The sequence below is a fragment of the Patagioenas fasciata genome, chromosome 2, assembly GCF_037038585.1.
Source record: "Patagioenas fasciata isolate bPatFas1 chromosome 2, bPatFas1.hap1, whole genome shotgun sequence".
Classification (NCBI taxonomy): domain Eukaryota; kingdom Metazoa; phylum Chordata; class Aves; order Columbiformes; family Columbidae; genus Patagioenas; species Patagioenas fasciata.
The window spans coordinates 32,916,054-32,938,014 of NC_092521.1; the positions used below are offsets into that span (position 1 = coordinate 32,916,054).

The 21,961-nt window shown below is 38.0% G+C and overlaps 1 protein-coding gene across 4 annotated transcripts; it reads left to right on the plus strand.

Annotated features, from left to right (window-relative positions):
* Positions 1-218: 218 nt before the first annotated feature.
* Positions 219-21,749, plus strand: PEX2 (peroxisomal biogenesis factor 2). 4 transcript variants are annotated; one of them, XM_065831200.2, is made up of 2 exons: positions 219-350; positions 16,962-21,749. In XM_065831200.2, exon 2 carries the CDS (start codon positions 16,981-16,983, stop codon positions 17,893-17,895), a length of 915 nt encoding a protein of 304 aa, XP_065687272.1. In that variant the 5' UTR covers positions 219-350; positions 16,962-16,980; the 3' UTR covers positions 17,896-21,749. The 4 variants fall into 4 exon arrangements, with proteins under 4 accessions (XP_065687272.1, XP_071660092.1, XP_065687271.1 ...); XM_071803991.1 differs by having other exon boundaries at positions 341-605; XM_065831199.2 differs by having other exon boundaries at positions 343-556.
* Positions 21,750-21,961: the final 212 nt, after the last annotated feature.

A 21,961-nucleotide genomic window follows, 5' to 3' on the forward strand; every position in this document is an offset into this window, starting at 1 on the left:
CACCCCGCGCCGGGAGCCCCTCCACCGCCGCACGGGCGGTCAGGGCAAACAGAAGCCGCTGCTGGCGCCTGCCCAGCCGAAGATGGCGAAACCGCAGCTCCAGTTCCACTGGGACGCCTGACGCTTACGGAGACCGAGAAAAGCACGTTACCCACCACCCGACCCGCTCCGACCCGCTCGATCCCGCAACCGCCCCGCCTCCTGCTTCTCCCATTGGCTCGTCATGCTAAACTCGAGCCACTGATTTGCTTTTCGGCCTGTCGGTCAAACCGCCCAGCCGTTCACCCTGGCACGGATATCATCCCGGGAGCCCTTCTAGCGCGTCGTCTCGACCTCCCAGAGTACTTCCGGTAAACCCACTCTAGGCCGCTATCTGTGCTGTCTGTTGTTTCTGCCGTAGCCGCTCTACGCAGCGGGAGCTGGCTCTATGACCTGGCGGGGCCTGCTAGTGGGACGGCGCCCGTGGGCCGGGGCCGCAGTCGGGTGGCGGAGAGCAGAGTCCCCGGGGCGGCCCGCGAAGGCTCCAACCCCGTAGGCCTTCACTAGGAAGCTCGAGGTAGGTCCTGTCGCTCCCGTGCCCCTGCAGAGTCCGGGCGGCGGCACAGGTCAGTCGAGGCGCGGGTCGGGTCGAGGTGGGGGCGCCGTCGGCCTTGCTGGCGAGCGGGGCCGCGGCGGGCGGCGCTGCTCGGGGTGGCTCCCCGGGGCAGGCTCCCCGGGCGCTCCTCCTGGCCCTCTATATAAACTTGCGTTTCGCCTCAGTTCCGTAAGTCCTGCTGACGTTCTGTCTCCTGGTGCGTGTCTCAGCATGCAAATAAACTGTACGGTATCCCGCTAGGCCCAGGGTGTAAGGTAAGGAAGGACAGAGCCTGCAACGTGCTCTGTAGAGAGGAAAGGGCATAATGTTCTGGCAGAGGGAAACTTTTATCTAAATTGTTATTCTAATGTCAGTTTAGAGAGTGAACCTTTAAGACCTATAAAAGTCTTTCCTGTGACTGCCTGCTAAAGGTGACAAGATTTCCTATAGGTGCTGCCTGCTAAAGGTGACAGTAACTCCTTTCTGCTTTCTGTTAATCCAAGTTTTGCGCAGCCTGTAAGTGTAAGTAACAAAATTGACAAAAAATTAATGTAGATATACTATGAATGGCCAGTGTTTTATGAATTCCACTTATGATATAGCCCATACTGAAAACCACAGCACTGTATATTTGTTTTGAGTCCATAAGTATGTTTCTTGTATCATCTTTTACCTCTCAGTGGGAGAGAAGTGTTCACCAAAGTCAAAGATGATGTGAGGCCAGTTTGTAGTAAAATCTGATTCCGGAATCTTTAGCCATTTGTTTAATTTTACTGGGAGTCAGTGAATTCATGTCTAACTTCTTTAGAGCCATTATTAATCTGCAGTTCAGCAACCAGTTGCTGTTAAAGTGTTCACTTCAAGGCTATTACTATTTTTATTCTTTATTATGGTCCCTTTCATCAGTACTTTCTTTTACAATTTTTTCTTCCTCTTTGTGCTTCAGTTTCTACTCATTAGCAGTTTTTCACTTCTTGGATGTCCATTATCACTAGTTTATGTAAAGATTAGTAGGAAAACAACTCAAATTATAATTGCTGGGACATGAATTAGGGTAGCAAATAAACTATTCAGGGTAGTAATAATTCCTATCTCTGTATTATGTTGTTTAATTTGTTAATACTCCGTGAAGGCATCCGTTTCTGTTACCTGATATGGAGTTAGAGAGATAACTTCACACTTATAAGATGTGTAACTGAACTCTTTAAAAAGGCTTTTTTCCTTTTCTTTTTTTTCTCCTTTTTTCCCCTTTTGGCAAGTGAATTGGAAAGTGGAATACATTCAAAGCTATTATCTGTGAAGGTTTTGCAAAGATTCTATATTTACATTCTCTTTCTTGGCCACCAATCTGTGTTGTAGTGTGGGAAGGTGAAAGAGGGAGGCTGTTTTGGTATTTTTATAGGTAACAATTTATATACATATATATATGTATATATAAAACAATTTTATGTGTATATGTTTACGTTTTTTAAAGTAATAATTGAGTACGTATATTGAGCACAGAGCGTACTGAATTTGCATTTATCTGGGGACAAGGCATCTGAAATAACTCTCTGCTTAGAATTTTCCTTCTGTTTTTAGCTCTTTTTAGCTTCTCGGCCTACCTTGGTCCAAACTTGTGGTTTTTTCATTTGTTGAAAACATCCTTTTTACCAAATGAAGAAAATCACCTCCCATTAAAGCTTTAGTGAAACTGGCGAGGTATGTCAAAGGCACAAAGTTCTTCTGTAAATACGTCAGTAGCGGAAGGATGACTTGGGAAAATGTGGGCTCACTGCTGAATGGGACAGGGGCTCTGGTGACACAGAGGTCAGTTTAGGTTTATCCTGAGCTGCCTTAGGGTGAGTGTTGTCAGCAGGTTGAAGGAGCAGATTCTTCCCCTCTCCTTAGCCCTAGTAAGGCACATCTGCTCCCCAGTACAAGGGAGACATGAACATACTGGAGAGAGTGTGGCAAAGGGCCACAAAGATGATTAAGGCCCTGGTCTATCTCTCTTAAGAGGGCAGACTGGGAGAGCTGGGAATGTTCAGCCTGGGGAAGCCTCAAGAGGTCTTATCAATGCCTATAAATACCAGAAGAACAGAAGCAGGCTGTTTTCAGTGGTGCCCAGTGACACGACTAGAAGCAATGGGCACCCACTGAAACACAAGACGTGCCATCTGAACATCAGGGAACACTTTTTTACTGTGGGGGTCACCAAACATTGGCACAGGTTGCCCAGGGAAGTTGTGGATGCTCCCTTCTTGGAGATACTCCAAAACCATCTGGACATGGTCCTGTACAACTGGCTCCAGATGGTCCTGCTTAAGCAAGTGGGGATTGGACTTCATAAATTTACAAGAAACACACTGATCCCTTTCTACTTTTGCCTGTTACCACATTTATAAAAAATCAAAAGGGAGGGGCTAACAGTCAACTCTGAACTTTTTTTTTTTTTTTAATCTTAGCTTGCAATAAATACAGAAGCAGTATTTGGCAACTCACCAGTGGACTTTCACAGACATACTTAAGGAAATGCAGAGAGGGAAACTGCTCTTTCCTACTTTAGAGTGGCTGCAAAAAAAACAGTCTGTTGGTCTTTCACATCATAAGTACACTTAACTCTCTACAAATATATTAGCCTTATATGTTTACTTAATATGTACTAAGCTGAACAACTTCTAAGATACATACGAGTACATTCTTTTCATATTTTGTAATGTGTGCAGTTAGAAGATGGTAATATTGTCAATTAAAATCAATCTTTTGTTAGAATAACCTAACGTAAATTCCTCCCTAGCAGGGTCTGCTTTCTGAATGTTAACTTTCCAGGAACAACATCTGAATTCACACAATTTTTAGAGCTTTTAGAGGGTGAATTTAAAAGTTCAGCTTAAATGGTGGTAAGTTGTATATGACTAAAAATAGGAATAGAGTCAAATTAATTGTATTGCTGGTGCAGTTAACGATTACAGACCCTACAACTTGTTGCACCTCTTGGACTGCAGGAGAAGGTTACTTCAGTATGGTGTTTTCAGGCAGGCTGCTTAGGCTGGTTTGGGTTTTTTTTGGTGGCTTTGTTTGGTCTTTTTTTTGGGGGGGGGGGGGATTGTGTTTGGTTTGGGGATTTTCTTGTGTGTTTGATTTGTTTGTTTGTTTGCTTTTGAGATCTAATAGAATATATACTTTTTCACATAGACCAGTGAAGGGGAAAGAGAAAGAGTGCAATGCTATAATTCTCTTTTTAACTAAATAGTGTGCTTTCAAACCCAGCTACTCCACAGCACTCTCTGTGCTCTTTGAGCACTAAGGTTGAAAGCAGCAAATTTTAGGGAGCGTGGAGGGGAGTGAAGTATGTTCTGCTAAAAAGTTGCAGACTCCTGAGTCAGATTGTGCAGTACATGGACAGAGAAGGTAGCAGGCTCTCTGCCCTGCAGATTTTCAGATGAACTAGATGGTTCCTAGAACTAGGCATGCATCTGGCCTACATCTGCAGGTATCATTAGTTCACATCTGAACTTTACAAAAATTTTCAGGAGGAGAACAGAAAAGATGCTGGATTTTTTGTAACATGCCCCTCTCAGAGATTATGGTAGGAATTTTTTTGGTTTGGAGGTGGAATGCAAGAAATTTGGAAGTCTGAGATTGTTTCAGACTGCTTTCAAAAGGAAACTGAATGCAGATTTTATTAGAGGAAGAGAGGGTAAAAACTGAGAGAAATAGCAAACTTTGAGATGGAAGGAAAAGGACAAATACATGATCTGAGAAGAAAGACTAATTATGGCATTGGTGCAGTGTTTGATTCAAAGTTGACTCTGGGTCTGGGCACTTCCTGCTTTCCCTGCAAGAGGGAGCTTGTGGAGGTTTTGTGCCTTTACAGCTAAGTGGAATCATTCCTAATATTCTTTGTGTTTGTATCAGTAGGAACAGTCTGAAAATGCTCTCTGCCACTGGTTATCTCCACCATCTCCATTTTTGCTAATATTGGTAGTACTTGTAAAAGAAAGGAAATAATCCAAATTTAAATTCTAAGAAAACTTGAAAAACAATACTATTCAAAAGTAATATTATTAATTCTGTAAGCAGAGGAGCACATCAGTCTTCCCTCATATACTTAAAGTTACCATAATTACCAAGTAATAAAACTGTCAAGATTTAGGGAAACTGAGCACATCTTATTTTCCCAGCATCCCTGTTGGTCCCTGTGTATGCCAAGCATTTCAAAGTACAATCATATCAAAAAGGTAAGAGTAGGGAGGAATCACATAGTGTTACTTGTTTAAACAGAGTAGCCTCTCACCTGCAAGCCTGTGTGAGTCCTGCAGCTGACTTGTACAAATCATATTTTTTTCTTTTCATTTTTGAAAGAAAACAAAAAGTTTCATTATTCATATTTGCAGTGTTGTGGTGTTATCCTTGCACATCCAGCATGTTGGGTTTGAAGACCGTAGGAACAGTTCTAGACAAATGAAAGGTTTGGTTTTCTGTCTTGCTACTGACTGCTTGCAGATGTAACAGTATGATGCTGAGACTTAAAGGCAGCCAGTTTCCCGACTACCTGTTTTTCCTGGTCCTGGCTCTCTTCCTACTAGTACTGCACGAGTCTTAACCTGATGCTGTGCTGACATGTTTGTGTACTGAATCTGCAGAAAAATATATTTAAACAGGTTTGGTTTCTGCCAGTTTAACGTAAAAGAACAGTTCAGTAGAGGGTCAAATGAGTATTGGCACTAGTCTGTAAGAAAAGGTGGCAATACACAGCTTGAAGGAAGGTGGGAGGAAGCAAGCACAGCTGTCAGAAATTACATCAGCTTGTGTATCTGTAGAACACAAACCTAAAAAATTAGGCTTATACATCAGGTGAATTACCGTTTTTTATCCTTCCGTCAGTTGAGAGATCATGATTATAATTAGATGCAATTATTCATAAATTTTACCATATAATACAAGACCAAAACTTAAAACTGACAGTGAGCAGGCTTGTCTTTTTGCTGATGCAGGGCTTTCTTGGCTTTAATGTGCTGTAAACATATACACTCTGTAGTGGCATTGTTACTTACAAACCTTCTTTTGGTGCAGGTGTAGACAGAGGTTAATTATCAGTTAGCTATGCATTTAGGACAGTTTTTACTTTTCTCATCTAGTAAGTATTTCTAATAAAAGGTTAAAGGATGTTATATTCCTGCAGCACAGTGCTTGGATCAGCATTGTTACACTTGCATGTTGCTGAATATTCATGATGGTGCAGTTGATATGCATATGTATGTAAAAATGAAGGAAGTTGGAATAAAATCTGGGAAATGACTGTTTCATAAATGAGGAGACTGAGGTGGTTCTATCATCTATGGTAAATTGTATCTGAGTATGTAGAATGGACACTGCTTCTGAATCCTTTCTGCGTATCTTCTCAGTCTTCATCCTGGCATCTCCATACTTATCTGGTGATCCTTTTGTATGGATCAGAACAGAAATACAGGGCTGTCAAGTGGGAATTTAAGTTAGATTACTGTTTTTTGTAGGTAGTTTGGAAGAGAAGAAAGGTAAGGAGGGTCATAGAAAAGATGCATAAAATTAGGAGTGATGCTATGCTTCACAAATGAAGCTATGATATGATACAGTGCCGTTGCAAGAGTGTGAAGCAGGTACTATGTATGTCCCAAGGCATAAGGCCGACTTTTCAGGTAAGTAATAGTAACCAGCAAATGAACAGTTGTGGTTGTAACTGCCCACAGTGAGCTCACAACCATGCATTCATGTTCTGTTTTTGAACCGTTCTGAAAAGGAGCTGCATACCTCTGCCACGGTGTGATGTTTCACCCGCTTAACACAAAGGATGGTACATCTACAAAGCTTTATATCCTTTTAACTTTTACACATGCAATGTAAGATAACTTTCAAGTATCCATCCTTATACCAGAACCTCGTATCCCCATCATAACCAAAATCTCTTCAAACACAAGAGTCTCCCTGTCATCTGCTGATGTGATCAACAACAGCTGAGACCTGTATTTGTAGTACAAGGGATCTTTATCTTTGCCATGCACTTATATCTCCTGATATATTAGTCAGAGATTTTTACCTTCAGTGCAAAGGGCTGTTCCTTCCTTGTTAAACATGACAATTGCAGCTGTGTCAAACTTCTCCAACCAAACCCTCCATCGTTTTGGTTTAGCAACAGTAAATGCAAGTCATGTCTCCAGATAATATTCAGTTTCTCTCTGAATATGAGGAGAAACTTCTTTAATTTGAGGGTGCCAGAGCCCTGGAACAGGCTTCTCAGGGAGTTTGTGGAGTCTCCTTCTCTGGAGACATTCAAAACCTTCCTGGACACATTCCACATGCTCCAGGTGGCCCTGGGGCTGGGCTAGATGATCTCTAGAGGTCCCTTCCAACCCCAACCATTCTGTGATAATTCCCATTACGTAGGTCCAAAGAAAGAGGGTCAATATTGCATATTGGGCATTTATTTTGCCTCTTCATCTTGGTGTTCAAGTGTTTTGTTTTTTTTTTCTTTAAATCATGTTTTTTTGAAAGCCTCAAGTTACTATGCAGCTTTGTTTTGTTGAGCTTTTCAGTTTTTATCAGTGATATAATTTGAAGGAACAACAGCTAGGTTTGTCACTGTTTACTGCAAGGCGACACTAAACCGTGGCAGATGCTCTCTGTTAAACCCCACCCTCCCCACAAAGGAAAGGTGATAAGGATGAAAAGGAAGAGAGACTTGCAAGTTGGAAAAAAGTTTTTAAATGCTTTATTAATTCTAGTAATAAGTAGAGAAGATAATAAAAATATACAAAATCAATCTGGAATATCGCGGGGTAGCGCAGTGTTCCCACCAACTCGGTAGAGTTGGTTTCACTCCAGCAGCTGCAGGGCAGGCACCCAGAAGTCCTGTGCTGGACTTCACAGTAAACCGTATCTGGATTCTGGGATGCAGGGTCTGGAACCAGGCCTTGGATCGCAAGCATGACGGGCAGGGTCCTCTTCAGATGCCGGCCATGGTCGAGGAGAGCAAGACGCTCGAGATCTCCCACTTTTGTAGGGTGTAGGACATGTATGGGTTGGAATATTCAGTTGTTCAGTTTTAGTCACCTGCTCTGTCTGCCCCTCCTTGCAAATACACCCCTCTCATGGTGGAGCTGGCGAAATTTTATCAGAAGCCTTTGTTGCTGTAGCAGTAAATCTAAACGTGGGCTTCTTTTGCGTTCTATTGGTTGTCTTATCAGTTCCAGAGCACAGTGTCTCAAAAAACTTGCAGCTAAATTCAGAAAAGTGCAGTTACTTAGAAGAATTTAACTGAAAGGTAAACTTACTAAGAGAGAGCTGGTCTTGTTTTTAACAAAACCAGAACAGTTTAGTACAGCAGAGAGTGGGAATTTACTAGCGCAATTAACAAGTCTTTTTAGAGATGAGTTTGCAATCTGATATACTAAGGAGAGGGATGACAAAAAAGAGGAAATAAGGTGGGGGAAGAAGAGGAATGGCATATGGGATAAAGAAGAATAGTGATTTAACATATGACTTGTTACGCACTTATCTTCCTATTTATTCTAATAAATGAAAATTAGGGCCATATCTGGGAAGTCGGTAGGATGGTTCTTTCCATGGCCATTATGCTACAGGGAGTACAAATGTATTTGAGCTCTTGTAGCCTTAAATTTAACATCACAAATTTTAGAAGGTATTATCTGAAATATTAGTTATGCAGTAATTAGTTTATCAGATCTAGTTGTTTGCATCTATTCATCTGTCTGTTAAGAGTACTGACTGATCACAATTTTTTCTCAAGTCAGTGAGAGCTCCTAGTATTCAGCATATCTTTAATGTTGGCCAATAATAGTCTTGGTTGCTAGCATTCATCGAGAAAGTGTATTACTTTGACATGGGATTTTCAGTTTTCATCAAATGCTGACAGAAATGACTGATGTACGGCTTCTAACAGTGCAGCACTTACCTACTGCTCTTCATTACTGTTGTATCAGTTCTGGCTCTTCTGAGCTGGTTTTGATTTTGTAACTTGAAGCCCTAATATTTTGACTCTGGCAGGTAGTGTGTGGAAGATAAATCAATGAGCTATCGTTATGTTTTCTTGCTGTCTTAAGGCATTCAGCAGTGGTTAATCTCCTGTATCCCATTTTATGAAATCTAAGTTTACTGGGTTAAAGTTGGAAAAGTAACCTGTAATTTGAATGTATCTTTGTCCTGTACTTTGTCTTCTGACACTAAATATAAGTGTAGCATTCAGGATTCTGAGGTATGTTCCTAGTTGCTCACTCAGCCTCATTAGTGAAAAATCTGAATTTCATCTATGGAATTGACTTCTTACAGTCATTGAATGTTTTCTTTTACTTTCTCCATCTTGAAAAATAATCTGCCTCCCAGGATTATAAAAAATAAGATTTGCTGTGATTGCAGTGTTACTGGTTTTTCAATTAGTATTAGTAGTTATTCCAAATGGTTAAATACTCAGTTTATGTTCTTTACGAAATGATAGGTATTTGGCTGAAGTATATGGAAATCCAGACAGTGATACGAAATCAATCTTTCGTAAGGTTATTTGAGGTAATGATATAGTGATAAGTTAATTTTTCAGTGATTAAGAGACAGCTCAGTTGGGGCTCCCAATTAGACTTTGATCTGAGGATATTTCTCTCTACACTTGATGAGCAAGAAAGAGATGAAAATTAATGGTAAAACATGAGATTTTCAGCAGCTGGGGTCCAGGTTCTGTGTTTTATTATGAGGCTTGATGTAAAGGAAGATTGTAAAATTAACTGGATACATATAATTTGATTTTTAATTTTTAAAATTTATTGATTTCAAATTGACATCTAAAATATTCTTTGCTATTGAGAATAACTGAAAAGAACAGTTAAATGGAATACATTTTCACCAAAAAAAAAAAAGGGGGGGGCGGGAAAGAAGAAACCACCTTACATTAACAAAAAAAATCTCAGCATTCTCGTAGTGGGTGGAAAGATAGTTTTCATTGCTATCTGTTGATAGCCTAACTTTGTGAACATAAGGAAGGACAGTAGACCAAGGGTATGGCTTGTTCTCTCTCACACACTCAGTATGGCAGCACTGAAGGCACAATTCTGAATGCATTGTACCAGCACTGGTGTGGTCAGCAGGACTAGGGAAGGGATCATATCTCTGTACTTGGCACTGGTGAGGTCCCACTTCAAATACTGTGTTCAGTTTTGGGCCCCTTGCTACAAGAAAGACATTGAGGTGCTAGAGTGTGTCCAAAGAAAGGGAAATTAAGTTGATGGAGGGTCTAGAGCACAGGTCTTATGAGGAGCGGCTAAGGGAACTGGGGCTGTTCAGCCTGGAGAAAAGGAGGCTGAGTGGAGAACCTTATCGCTGTCTGCAGCTGCCTGAAAGGAGGTTGTAGCATGGAGGGTGTTGGTCTCTTCTTGCAAGTAACAAGCAATAGGATGAGGGGAAGTAGCCTCAAGTTGTGCCAGGGGAGGTTTAGATTGGATATTAGGAAAAATTTCTTTACTGGAAAGATTTTCAGGCATTGGAAGAGGGTGCCCAGGGAAGTGGTTGAGTCACCATCCCTGGAGGTGTTTAAAAGATGTGGTGCTTAGGGACATGGTTTAGTGGTAAACTTAGCAGTGTTAGGTTAAAGGTTGGAGTCAATGACCTTAAAAGTCTTCTCCAGACAGAATTATTCTATAATTAATAAAGAGAAGAGGATCTGTGTGTTAGTGCTGGATTCTCCAAAGAGGGTATGATTCCTAGCGTGCTTACCAGAAGCTCTTTCCGTGGTACCTCGGCCATAGATCTGAATACTGGGACTTGGCAGAATCTAGTCTGTTGAAAAGACTAAAAAAATCTGTTAACTCTAATGTATGTCCTGTTGTTTCTTTGTATTGAGATAGTTTATAATAATAATGAACGTTAAAGCGACTTTATATATGGGGAATTCTTAAGTGGCCTGGAAATTAAAAGAGTTGTCCAGGCAGAAATAATGCAACATGATTAGGGATGAATGTAAAGGAAAAGCATATGAATGTAAGAATAAAATCAATGACTTTAAAGAATAAAGTAACTTTCAATTTGCAAAGCACAAGAAAAGAATCAATGCAGGGCCCGAAAATGTAAGTAAGAGAAGGCACAAAGGGATAGAACCATTACCTAGATCTGTTATTAAATAAGAAAGGAGAACAAGTAGCAGGTTTTCAAAGACTGTTTCTCTACTTCATACTTTATAAGAAAGATATATTGTGACCTGCTACTTCATAAAATTATCTTAGACAGAAAATAAGAGGGGAACCAAAGCACAGAAAGAATAGCCTTAAGGAATCTTAATATAGATGTGCTCAAGTGGCAAATCCTCATAAAATTCATCCCAGAATGATTGAGGAATTAGGCACCACTGATTTTATTTATTTATTTAATTTATTTATTTAATGTCTTGGGGGGTAAAAATAGCCAGTGAGATTAGTTTGTGTATGTGTGGTTTTGTGTCTCTTTATTCTTTTGCTAAGAGAATTATTGAAGCTCTCAGTTTTGTTTCCAAATAAAGATTCAGGACTAAGTAGTTTGCAATGAATTTGTATCCAAAAATATGCAGAAGAGAGGTTATAAAATAGCCAGTATGGTTTAACATGAACTATTAGTAAGAAACCTTGTCTGTTTCTCCCCATAGAAAGGATGAAAAGCAAGGTAAGTAAGAGGAGAACTTTAGGTACAATGTAACTTGATTTTAATAGAGTCTTTTTCTTCATAAGCAAGCTAGGGAAACATAATATCGATACTATCTCCATTAGATGCTGATACTATCAGCATCAAGTTGAAAAATTGCCTTTACAGAGTAATTATCTATAGTACCCTGTCAAGATGAAAAGGCATTAATGAGTTGGATGATCGAAGAGAACATGCACTTACAAAAGTTACTGATGATACTAAGCTGAAGAGGGATTGAAAGTTGTGTGTTGTGTTATATATAGTAGACCTCAAGGTAAATACTAACTATGCCACTGAAAAAAAGTGAAGTGTGGTTGTTGGTTTTTTTTTTTTCCCTTGAGGATCATACTAGGCATGTTGTAGGAAAGAGGATATTGTCTAGTTTGCAGATCTTCTATACATAGCTGGTCCCCTCACATAAGTCACCATTTTTCCCCTTGAGAAGATGTAGACTGGAAATTCTTCTCTGTTGTTATTGTTTTCTCTCGTGGAATGAAAACCATCTTTATTCATAATAAAAATCTTGTAGATTGAATGAAAGACTTTTTAGGGTGATAAAACACTGGAACAGACTACGTAGAGAAAGTGTGGAATCAGCTTTCTTGGTAGTTAAACATCTGGGAAGATATTCTTGAGCTTATGTTCATGCTGAGTCAGGATTAGGTAGTCTCTTGTGGTCCATTCCATCTCTGTACAGTGCTTAGACTGCATGTTTTGGCTGCATGGAAGAGATAATCTAAAATAGTTAAATCGTTAACTCATTGAAGTGAAGGAGTGTGCTACTTCTTGCATCCTCAATGCAGTTTTAAGTTAGAGCAGTAAGGAATAAAATTCATTTTTGACTTAATAAAATACATTTTCATTTGGCTTCCCAGGAAGTATTTTGACAAGTCATGCTTCAAAATACCTTGAGGCTTCTACATGTATGTCTGTCTGTCTTCTAGTCATTATGCTAGAAAAGCAGGGAATGTGTTCGCAGTAGCACTGAACCAGTAGGAACCAGCCTTGATTACTCATCCACGATGGAATAGCCCTGTGGAAAAAATGGCACCTTAGAGATTACTTGGATTTGTATATTTCTGCAGGCAAAGTTTACAGACCTGTAAATTTAAATGTAGAATTTTTGTGGGCAGAATGCATTGACAAATATGCCTGATGGTAATACATCTCATACTGATAGTCCCATAACAGGTCAATAATAATGCTTATATTGATAGCAGCAATGCAGGAAATGTTACTTGGTATTACAGCTAAAATCCATGTTATCCCGTTAATCATAATTACATTAATATTGACAGACTGTTGACAATACTCACATTACTATTGATAGATTTCTGTCAATAACATGTTTCCAAATAAAATATGTTCATTCATAATTTGTACAATGCTCAATAACAGCACTAAGATATACCAGCAGAAATTCCTCTTTCCCTGGTGATATACAATAATTATATTTTATTTTGTTGCACAGCGTACTGTACAAGTAGGATTGTTCATCTTTCTAGTAAAAAAAAAAAAAAAAAAAACAAACAGACAAACTATAGATTATTTAAGAAAGAATTGTTCTGTGGTTTTGTTTTTTCTGGGAGGCAATTTTTTATTGTTTTCTTTGCAGCATTTATGATGGTGTAAAGTCACGGAAAAACTTTTCAAATAGTAGTCTTCAGTGTTTCATCTTCAAGTGTATTTACGTAAAAGTTAATCACGCAGAGCTTATAATGTATCTTTTACCACTATTTGTGAAAATGGTACAAACAGAAAAAACACATTTCTGAAAGGATTTTGTATAGGGGAAGTGATTTGGAAAGGGAAAACTTTATTATCATTTATTTGTTCTTTATCATTATAACTTGAAAAAAATGGACACCATAGATAAATAATATAATGAAAATTCCCTGCTATAGCAAAACAGAGAGATGAGAATTTAGGCTTCTTCTCTCAAAGAAACAGTTGCTGTTATCCAGATCATTAGGAGATTTGCAGATATTTTGCATAGGAGAATACAGATTTCCCTTTTAATATTTGTGTATGGAAGAACCTACCTTATACATGCAATAAAACCTTAAATAAGTTAACATGTAAGCATAGCATATAGCAGAACACTTCAACCTGTGTGTAACAGTAGGCACACTGAAATGTGCTTACACATTAAAATCAAAACTATATGGATATAATCTTTAAGTAACTTGCAGGATCCAGTTAACAGCCATGGCCTACGGCAAACTGTCGTTCTTAGCAACAAAGAACTTCAAAACAATGCTCAGTTTTATTGCTTAAATTGAGAATGCTTACCTAATGGTTCATTAAAAAGAAAGCTTTTCTTACACAGGAATATTATAAGCATACTTTAAATTATTTTAAGTATTTTAAAGTACATCTTTATTATTAGTTGCTTATGTTTTTGTCTGATACTCTTCCTTTTCCATACAGTTTGTATAAAAGTTACTTCGAAGTTCAATCAAACTTCTGGTTGGTAATTCAGGAAGACAAATTAAATATGTTATAGTTAAACAGTATATGTGGTGCTGATTCTCCTTTTGTTTTAAAAAGGAGACTCATTGGAATCTGCAAAATTTTAAAGGTTAACAGTTGTTGGACTTGTTTGTTCACAAGTGGTTCCCTTTTTCTGTATACAATATTCCAGTCCACAATGATAGGTTCACTGAAGTAATTTCCTTCAAATAAAGTTACATAAAGGATCACAGGCTTGGGAAAAAAAATGTATTGTCACAAATCAGATACTACACTCAGGCATGCACAGATTTTTGGGAAGGTCTGGGAAAGATCATTATGAAATCTGGTCCCATCCTCCCATGCAAATTGGGGATAAATTCAGTGCTAGAACAGGTAGCTTAGAGCATCATTTGATCAAGTTTTAAGAACCTCCAGGGATGGAGATTTCACAGTCCCTTTGCACAAACTGTTCCGATTTCCTTATGTGCAGTTGGAATTTCTCGCGTAGCAACTTAACCAGTTGACTCTTTTTTTTCACTGCATCTCACAGAAGGGTTTGACTTAATCTTTTCTGTAACCTTTAGGTAGCTGCCCTATCTTCAAGTTGAACAGTCTGAGTTCCTTCAAGTTCTTATATTTCAGATGTTGTGACTCCTTGATGTTATTAGTGGCTGGACTCTTCTCAGTTTGTTTGACTTTTCTTTTGTACTATTGATAGAAGAGAGGCAAAACTGGACGTAGTATCGCAACTGTAGACTCACCAGTGCCAAATAGAGAGGAATAAGCACACCCTTCAGTCTGCTGGCTATGTGCTTGCTGCCTACCAGAATTCCCAAGTCCTCTTATGCAAAGTATCTTTACAGTCAGTCAGCTCCCAGCCTATAGTGATCCATGGGCTTTCTTTCATATTTCATGACCCATCATAATCCTGTATATTTGACATGTTTTCCTTGAACTTTGAAAGGTTCCTGATGACTTGTTCCTCACTTGCTGAGGTTTCTTTAGACAATCTAGCTATACTGGGGGAAAAAAAAATCTGCACAGATTTTGCTATCTTATATTTTAGAAATCTACAACAGCAGTTTCTCATAGCACCTGAGATAATGGGAGACAGCTGGAAAAGATGGTTGAACTTGGGTTGGATAATAGTAGATGGATCAAGGAAACTGTTTGACAAAATGTCTCTTTCAATGGCTTTAGGGCTTTGAAAAGGGATTTTATGTATTGGTAATTGTATAGAATACTAATAGGAGGGTAACTGAAATGAGTAGAACAGAGTGAAATGAGTAGAAGTGACTTAGGTGTTACCAGAAGTGAAACACTAGGCTTTTAGGGAATATGAGTGTATAGTACTAAACCAGAGTGACAGATTCCAGAGCAGATGGTTATCGGAGGCTGTGGTTCCTAAAATGGCAGCGGGATGAGAAGATGAAGGGTAGGAGGGTGGACAGTCATTGAAACTGCACTTTTTGAAGTGATACGGCAAGGTCCAAGAGGGATTGGATTGACCCTTTGATCGTGATGTGGAGTAGGTAAGTGACTGGCGGGATGCTGAGTAACTCTTCCCAACAACACTTCCCATGCTTTGGTGCTTCCTACAGAGAAGACAGAAATGAGTGAGACAGGCTTGGGGATGCTGCCTTTCTATACCCTTGTATACTGGCCTGGTAGGCCAGTGCAGGTTGAAGCAATGAACCCCATAGCTCTCTGCCCAGAGGAGGTGGCCTTATGCCACCCTCCGCCATATTTTGCTTGCTAATGAGGAAGGAGGAATTTAAAGCAACTAAGTGGAGCTGTTGTATGCCCTACCCACATAGCCAGTCTTAGTTAATTGAAAACTACTGTTGTACAGCATACATTAGGGAAAAAATCATATTTGTTGTCAGCTTTGAATGATACTTTCCTTACAGATGTGACCAACTATAGTAGGAATGCTACAAATAGTGTTTTATATTGGGTTTTAAAACTTTCGGTGCACTCCGTTTCAGTGAACAGTTATTTGTTTGGAGGACTGTTTTTTAGTATTCTTGGCATCATGAGCAACCATTCGTATACAGGATCCTACACGGCATCTTTTATTCAAAGCAGTCATGTGTTATAGCAGGTTTTCCTCTTATAAATAAGGATTTGAAGTACCCTATTCTGTACTTTGTCCAGAAAGCTGTTGACCCTTACTTGTCTGTTATGCAAAGAATCTGGTTTAACAAGTGAAATATGTGAAATATACCACTTCTCCTGCATCACTTTGGCTTTTTTATGTGGACAAAAGGAACCAAAAGTCAGTTACCCCACAATTTTGCATTACTGGGCCATTATCCATATTTTGCTTCTACAATTTACTGCATTTATTTTTTTAGTCACGGAATTCCAGATACAATAACATTTAAACCAAGTAATTGAAAAAAAAAGCTTTTATTTTTCTCTTTAATGCTTGAACAAAAAGAGTATACATTTGTTGAAGTTGCTAGTATACATTAATCATCTTGCCAGGAAATTTGTTATACAACAAGTAGCACAATCCCGCATCTGTCAAAATGCTCTAGAAAATACATGCAGACTTCAGTGATGTACTGTATGATAATTTGTTTGAATGCTAAGTATTCCTTTAATCTCATATAATGATTCTTCTCTAAACTAAACAGATCACTACCTTTATTTAGCAAATTTGATCATTTCCGCCCTAATTTTAATCCATATCTTTCTGTATGCAATCTTTAAATTTGTTAGCATTTCTAAGATTTAACTTTGACCTGCAGCTACTGAAGTATTCATATGGCAAATTTTTTTATCCACCCCACTGTTATGTTCTAGATTTTAGTTACTATATTCATTTTCCTCCTTTTTCCATGAAACACCATGGAGTTTTACAGTTCTTGTTTCTGATCTTCTGTTTTAAGGTCCAACTGGATATTGCAATTATGCCCAGCATTTTTTTTAATTTATATAGTGAAATATTAAATATCTGGAGTTTTCTAAATATCTGGAAAATGCTAAACGCTTCTCTGTAATCAAATACAAATATTACTGTTTGTGAAATCTAGTGCAATGTAACTTCTTTTGAGGTGAAATTTTAGAATGTTAATGTAAAACTTCCTGAAAGGACTTACAACACGTTAATAGCATATTAATATAGCATTCTGAAAATTTTTTTGTTATTTCTTGTTTACTGCTGGTATATTATAACTTTGTTATCTTTAATAAGAAGAATAATGTTAAATACTCCACTATACTAAAATCTATTTATGTTTATTCCTAGAAAGTTTTTTTGTGAAGAAATGGCCACCAGCACTGGAAATGAAAAGAGTGTGAATCCTGTGCTCAGAATAAGTCAACTTGATGCTCTTGAACTAAACAAAGCACTGGAACAACTAGTGTGGTCCCAGTTTACCAGCTGTTTTCATGGATTTAAACCAGGGGTGTTGGCTCATATCGAACCAGAAGTAAAAGCATTTTTATGGCTTATTTTATGGAGATTCACTATCTATTCCAAGAATGCAACTGTGGGACAGGCTATTCTGAATATTCAATACAAGAATAACTTATCTCAGACAGAGAAATACCAACCTCTGAGCAAACACCAGAAGTTATGGTATCTTATTGTCACTGTTGGTGGAAGATGGTTGGAAGAAAGATGTTATGATTTATTTAGCAATCGTCAACTGCAGTCTTTCTGCAAAATTAAGACCTGTATTAGCTTTGGATCTGGACTTCTCAGACTGTGTGGACTTCTAAATTTTCTGATTTTTCTTCAGAAAGGAACATTTGCAACACTAACAGAACGCATTCTAGGAATTAGGTCTGTTTTTTGCAAACCACAAAGTGTTCGTCAGGTAGGATTTGAGTACATGAACAGGGAGCTCTTATGGCATGGCTTTGCTGAATTTCTGATCTATCTGCTACCACTTATTAACGTACAGAAACTAAAACTTAAAATTTCTTCTTGGTGTTTGCCTATTGAAGGTATTTCCAGTAGTGAAAACTCATTAGCAGCTCACTGCAAGGAATGTTCACTATGTGGAGAATGGCCTACCATGCCTCATACCATAGGCTGTTCACATGTTTTTTGTTACTACTGTATTAAAAGTAACTATTTATCTGATGCATATTTTACATGTCCTAAATGTGGCTTAGAGGTACAGAGTCTTCAGCCACTGAAATATAAAATCGAAATGACAGAGCTGCATGCCTGATAAGGGGTTGATTTGGTTTTATACTGTATGTGAAATACTTTGTTGCAGAGATTAATGGAAAAATTTGGAAATTATTGTAAACAGATGGCTTAAAGATGGTTTTGGAGACTCTGTAAGTTGTTGTAACTTATTTCTTTGCTGACATTTTTTTACTGACTAATAGTGCCAACTTGCCTCTCTGAAGGAAAGACAAGGAGTTCACCAGCTCTTCTACTATATCAGGCTACTTGATCGCAATTTGATGCCCCAATGTTGTCAAGTCTTTCCATTTTAGATCCAGAGTCTGCAAGCCTGCCACTTTCTAACTGCATGTTATATACTTCCTTCAAAGATGGAAAAGATGCCCATTAAGCTTTTACCCATTCTGTGGATTTTCTCAATGTTTTTGTAAAAGCTTCTGCCATTACCAACTTAGCTAGTAGATGAATTCAGTGGGAAAGTCATCCTTGTCATGCTTAAAGAATAATTTTAAATTTGAATATTGTGAATTTGAATTCCCAGTGGGATAACCACTGCAAAAAGGAAAGGTGTAAGTTGAATTGCCATCTCTGCAGATTATTAACATTTTTCATCATATTCAGCCACATTCTACCTTGGAATTGCTCTCTTATCAATAGACCATAAGCTTTACATGATCCATCTGACAGACAGACAGCTACTCTGTGGCTAACGTGTACCTACAGGAGATATAACCACTTATTTTGCAAAGACGATGCACCTTCTAGACCTTCGTGAGATGACTGATTTTCTCACTTAGCTATATGTCTGCGATCTTCAGTGATGTATATATGACCACCTCCCACTTCTTCCCTACAAAGCTGAGGGATGCAGTTCATCATCCAGTGGAATGTGGCAGCTCCCCAAGGTAATCCACATTATTCTGAGTAAGAGACACTAGAGAAAACTGTTTACTCGCAAGATGCTGTCTTTGGGACTTACCACGTTTATTTTTTTGGTGTGGTCAAGGCAGGTGCCCAACCTCACAAACACCTCACTACGACACAGAAAAAAGATGAAACACAGTTATGTTCATATAGACATATTTAAAAAAAAATAGGTAACTCTTCCTGGTATTTTATTGTTACTCTCTGCTTTTTTTGTTGGCTTTACAATGTTTTTGTTATTCCCTGTCTTAACAATTTATCCACTTATTCTCTGACCTGGTTTTATAAGATGTTTGTTTGGGATTTGTTTGTTTGTTTCAAAATTGCAGTCCTTTTTAACAGAGAGTCTTACCCAGAAGTGTCTCATTAACACAAAAATACATTGCATCCTTTTTTGGCTCTTAAATTAAATTCTGGAAAATCTACACAGTTGAGCAATCACTTTATGATGGTTGTGTTCTTGATTGGCTATCATCAATAGTCAGTTCCCAAAATAGTATGGTAACAACTGATCCAATATCTTTGATGTACTTTTATGAAATGGTTTATTACATTCTTCAGTGTCTGATTAAAACACCCCACCAGCCTGTTTGTTTGAAGATCTTAAATTCTAGGTTTTGATCTTTAGTGACACACAACGCTTTCATCTAATGCAATTAAATATAGTTAGGAGGTTTGTAAGTATCTTTGGGCAGCCCAAAACTTCATTAATTCTGATGCTGTTCTGTGAGTCAACAGAGACTTCAGAGCAACTGCTCCCAGATATGTGCTGCGATATATTATTTGCCATCAAATGTGTATATCAGCAGCCTGCCAAATTTCTGTTATTTGCAGTTGCAATTTGAACCAGCAGGTACAAATCTGTCTTTATTGTAAATATCAAAACTGTCAAGTCTGTTGGAGAATATCCTGGAGTCGCTTGCTGGTGCTGAAGTGATTCTGTATGAATTGTCCTTCCACTTCACTTAATAGCTGTTCCCAAATAAATATATTAGCAACCCTGACTTTGAGGTGGTCCAATGCCTTTGGAAAGGATCATCAGCATTCCTGCTACCTCTCTCTTTAACTGTCTTAATTAATGAAGATTTGTACACATCTAATGTTCGTATTTTATAAACATGACAGGTGTTTGGTTCTTGTGGGATTTTCATTCCTTCTGAAGTCACAGTGCAGTATTGTGTCAAAAGAGCATGGCTTTTCTATGTTGGACTCTGTCAGGTGCTGTGTTCTTCTTATGTGGGAGTTAACTTCTTTCCTTTTTAGAAATGTTTCTTTTCCCTGAATATTTAAATAATGTTACCTTCCTTTTTTATTGCACTACTCTCTGTCATGCTGTTCGATTTACCTAAGCTGCGTGAATTTGCTGAGGTTTGTTTTATCTCTTGCAGCTCCATGCAGGTGAAATCCTACCAAAACGTATACTCTGTTTTATATCGGTGCTAAAACCTCTTTCCAGAAGTTTTGTCCCTCTACTGTACAGCTATTTTTCTGCTGGCAGTGCTGTATTGTGCTTGGCTTCCCTGTTTTTCTTCTGGGGTCCAGCTTTTGATTCTTATGATGGCTTATTATACTAAAGCACTGGCTTACTGCTGTAGTATCTCATCTTCTGTGTGTTAGGTTTGTAGTTGGTAACACTGACCAAGTTTGTGTAGTCTTTGTCTTATGGCATAAATAAGTAGTTTTTATTACCTTAAGATCCTACATCCTAAGCTGTGGCTTTAATTCTTTTATTTTTCATGCCAATAAGCAGGTACCATGCATCTCACAGAAATAGAAAGTTTGGGAAGAGAGTGGTTCCTTTTGTCAGATACAGATGTTTCTTCTTTTTTTAATCTACCGAGTGTTGAAACCTTCACTTAGTTGTAGTCACAACTTATACTGAGACCGAGGTTTCAACTGACATATTGAAAAAACACTTGCTACCACATTAGCTTTGGAGGACTCTAAAGTCAATATTCAACAGCTTCCTTATAGCACTGTAAAATTAAAAATATACTTTTTTATATTGTAATTCTATTTTGTTACATCTTGTGATATATAAGCTGCAGAAAAGTCTTACTTGAAGATAGTACAGAAAAAAATAATTTGTAGATGAATAATTAATTTTGCATAGTAGTTGCATTGATAATTTCTCCTCATAAGCCTTCTATTTTCAGGTTAAAATTCAACTGTAACAAAGGACTAAGACACATCTGGTGATACTTCCTGCAGTAGAGGGAATAAAATTTAGTTTTGAATGTTAATCTCTTCAGTCATTTTCTCTAAACAAAAAGTTTTTGGTGTTCAGCTACCCAAAGAATGTACTTCTGAGCAGTCATATGTACATTAGTGAAAAGGATAAATGCCTAGAATTTAAGAAAGCTAAAGGACCAGAAGTCTTATCTGATCTGGGATAAGAGTTACAACCCTGTATTAACATTTTTATTTGTGCTCTGTTTTGTGTCTTTGTGTGCTACATGAGCATTTTCATTGTCTCAGGAATCAAAAAATGAAGCCATAACTGAAACAGGCTAATTATATTAATAAACATATTAGAAAACTCGTCATTCGAATGAGAATTACTGTTTTTCACAAGGTGTGATTTTGGGGGCATTCAGATTGAAGGAGTCAGAGAATGTGGATTCCTTGCTTCTACAAACCACCACAGCTCCATCTGTGCTATGTGCTTTAAGAGAGGTTTTGTGAAAGACTTAAAGGCAGGAATTTTAGTATCCTGTAAAAGAAACATTGGAGATAGTATCTGGTTTCTGCATTACCTGGAAATATTTCTTTATTTTTCCATAAGTGTGAGATGTGATGGGCGAGAATGATCTGGGCAAAGTAGTGAACATGTTAAGAAAGATGAAAGAAATGTATTTTCTAAATACAGTCCAATGAATGCTTATTTGAATGTATTACTACCATGGTTATCTGGGATGTATTGAACTTCTGAAAACCAAGTTGACAAATAAAAGATACTTATTAACAGGATGTTCTGAAGTTAGGTTTTTTTTTTTCTCAAGAGACTATTTATTTATTTATTGGAAGGCTAGTCATGCTTACTCAATGGTTTGGCTGTCAGTTGATTTCATATCACAGTATGCATGAGAATAAAATGCAAAGTGGGAAAATAGTTTATAATTACAGTTCACTAAATAAATTCTTCAATTTTAGGTTCCAAAGTAAATTATCTTTTTAATAAT

Bases quoted from the DNA above. Each gene is read 5' to 3' on its own strand.
- PEX2 (XM_065831200.2), top strand. From the start codon at position 16,981: ATGGCCACCAGCACTGGAAATGAAAAGAGTGTGAATCCTGTGCTCAGA.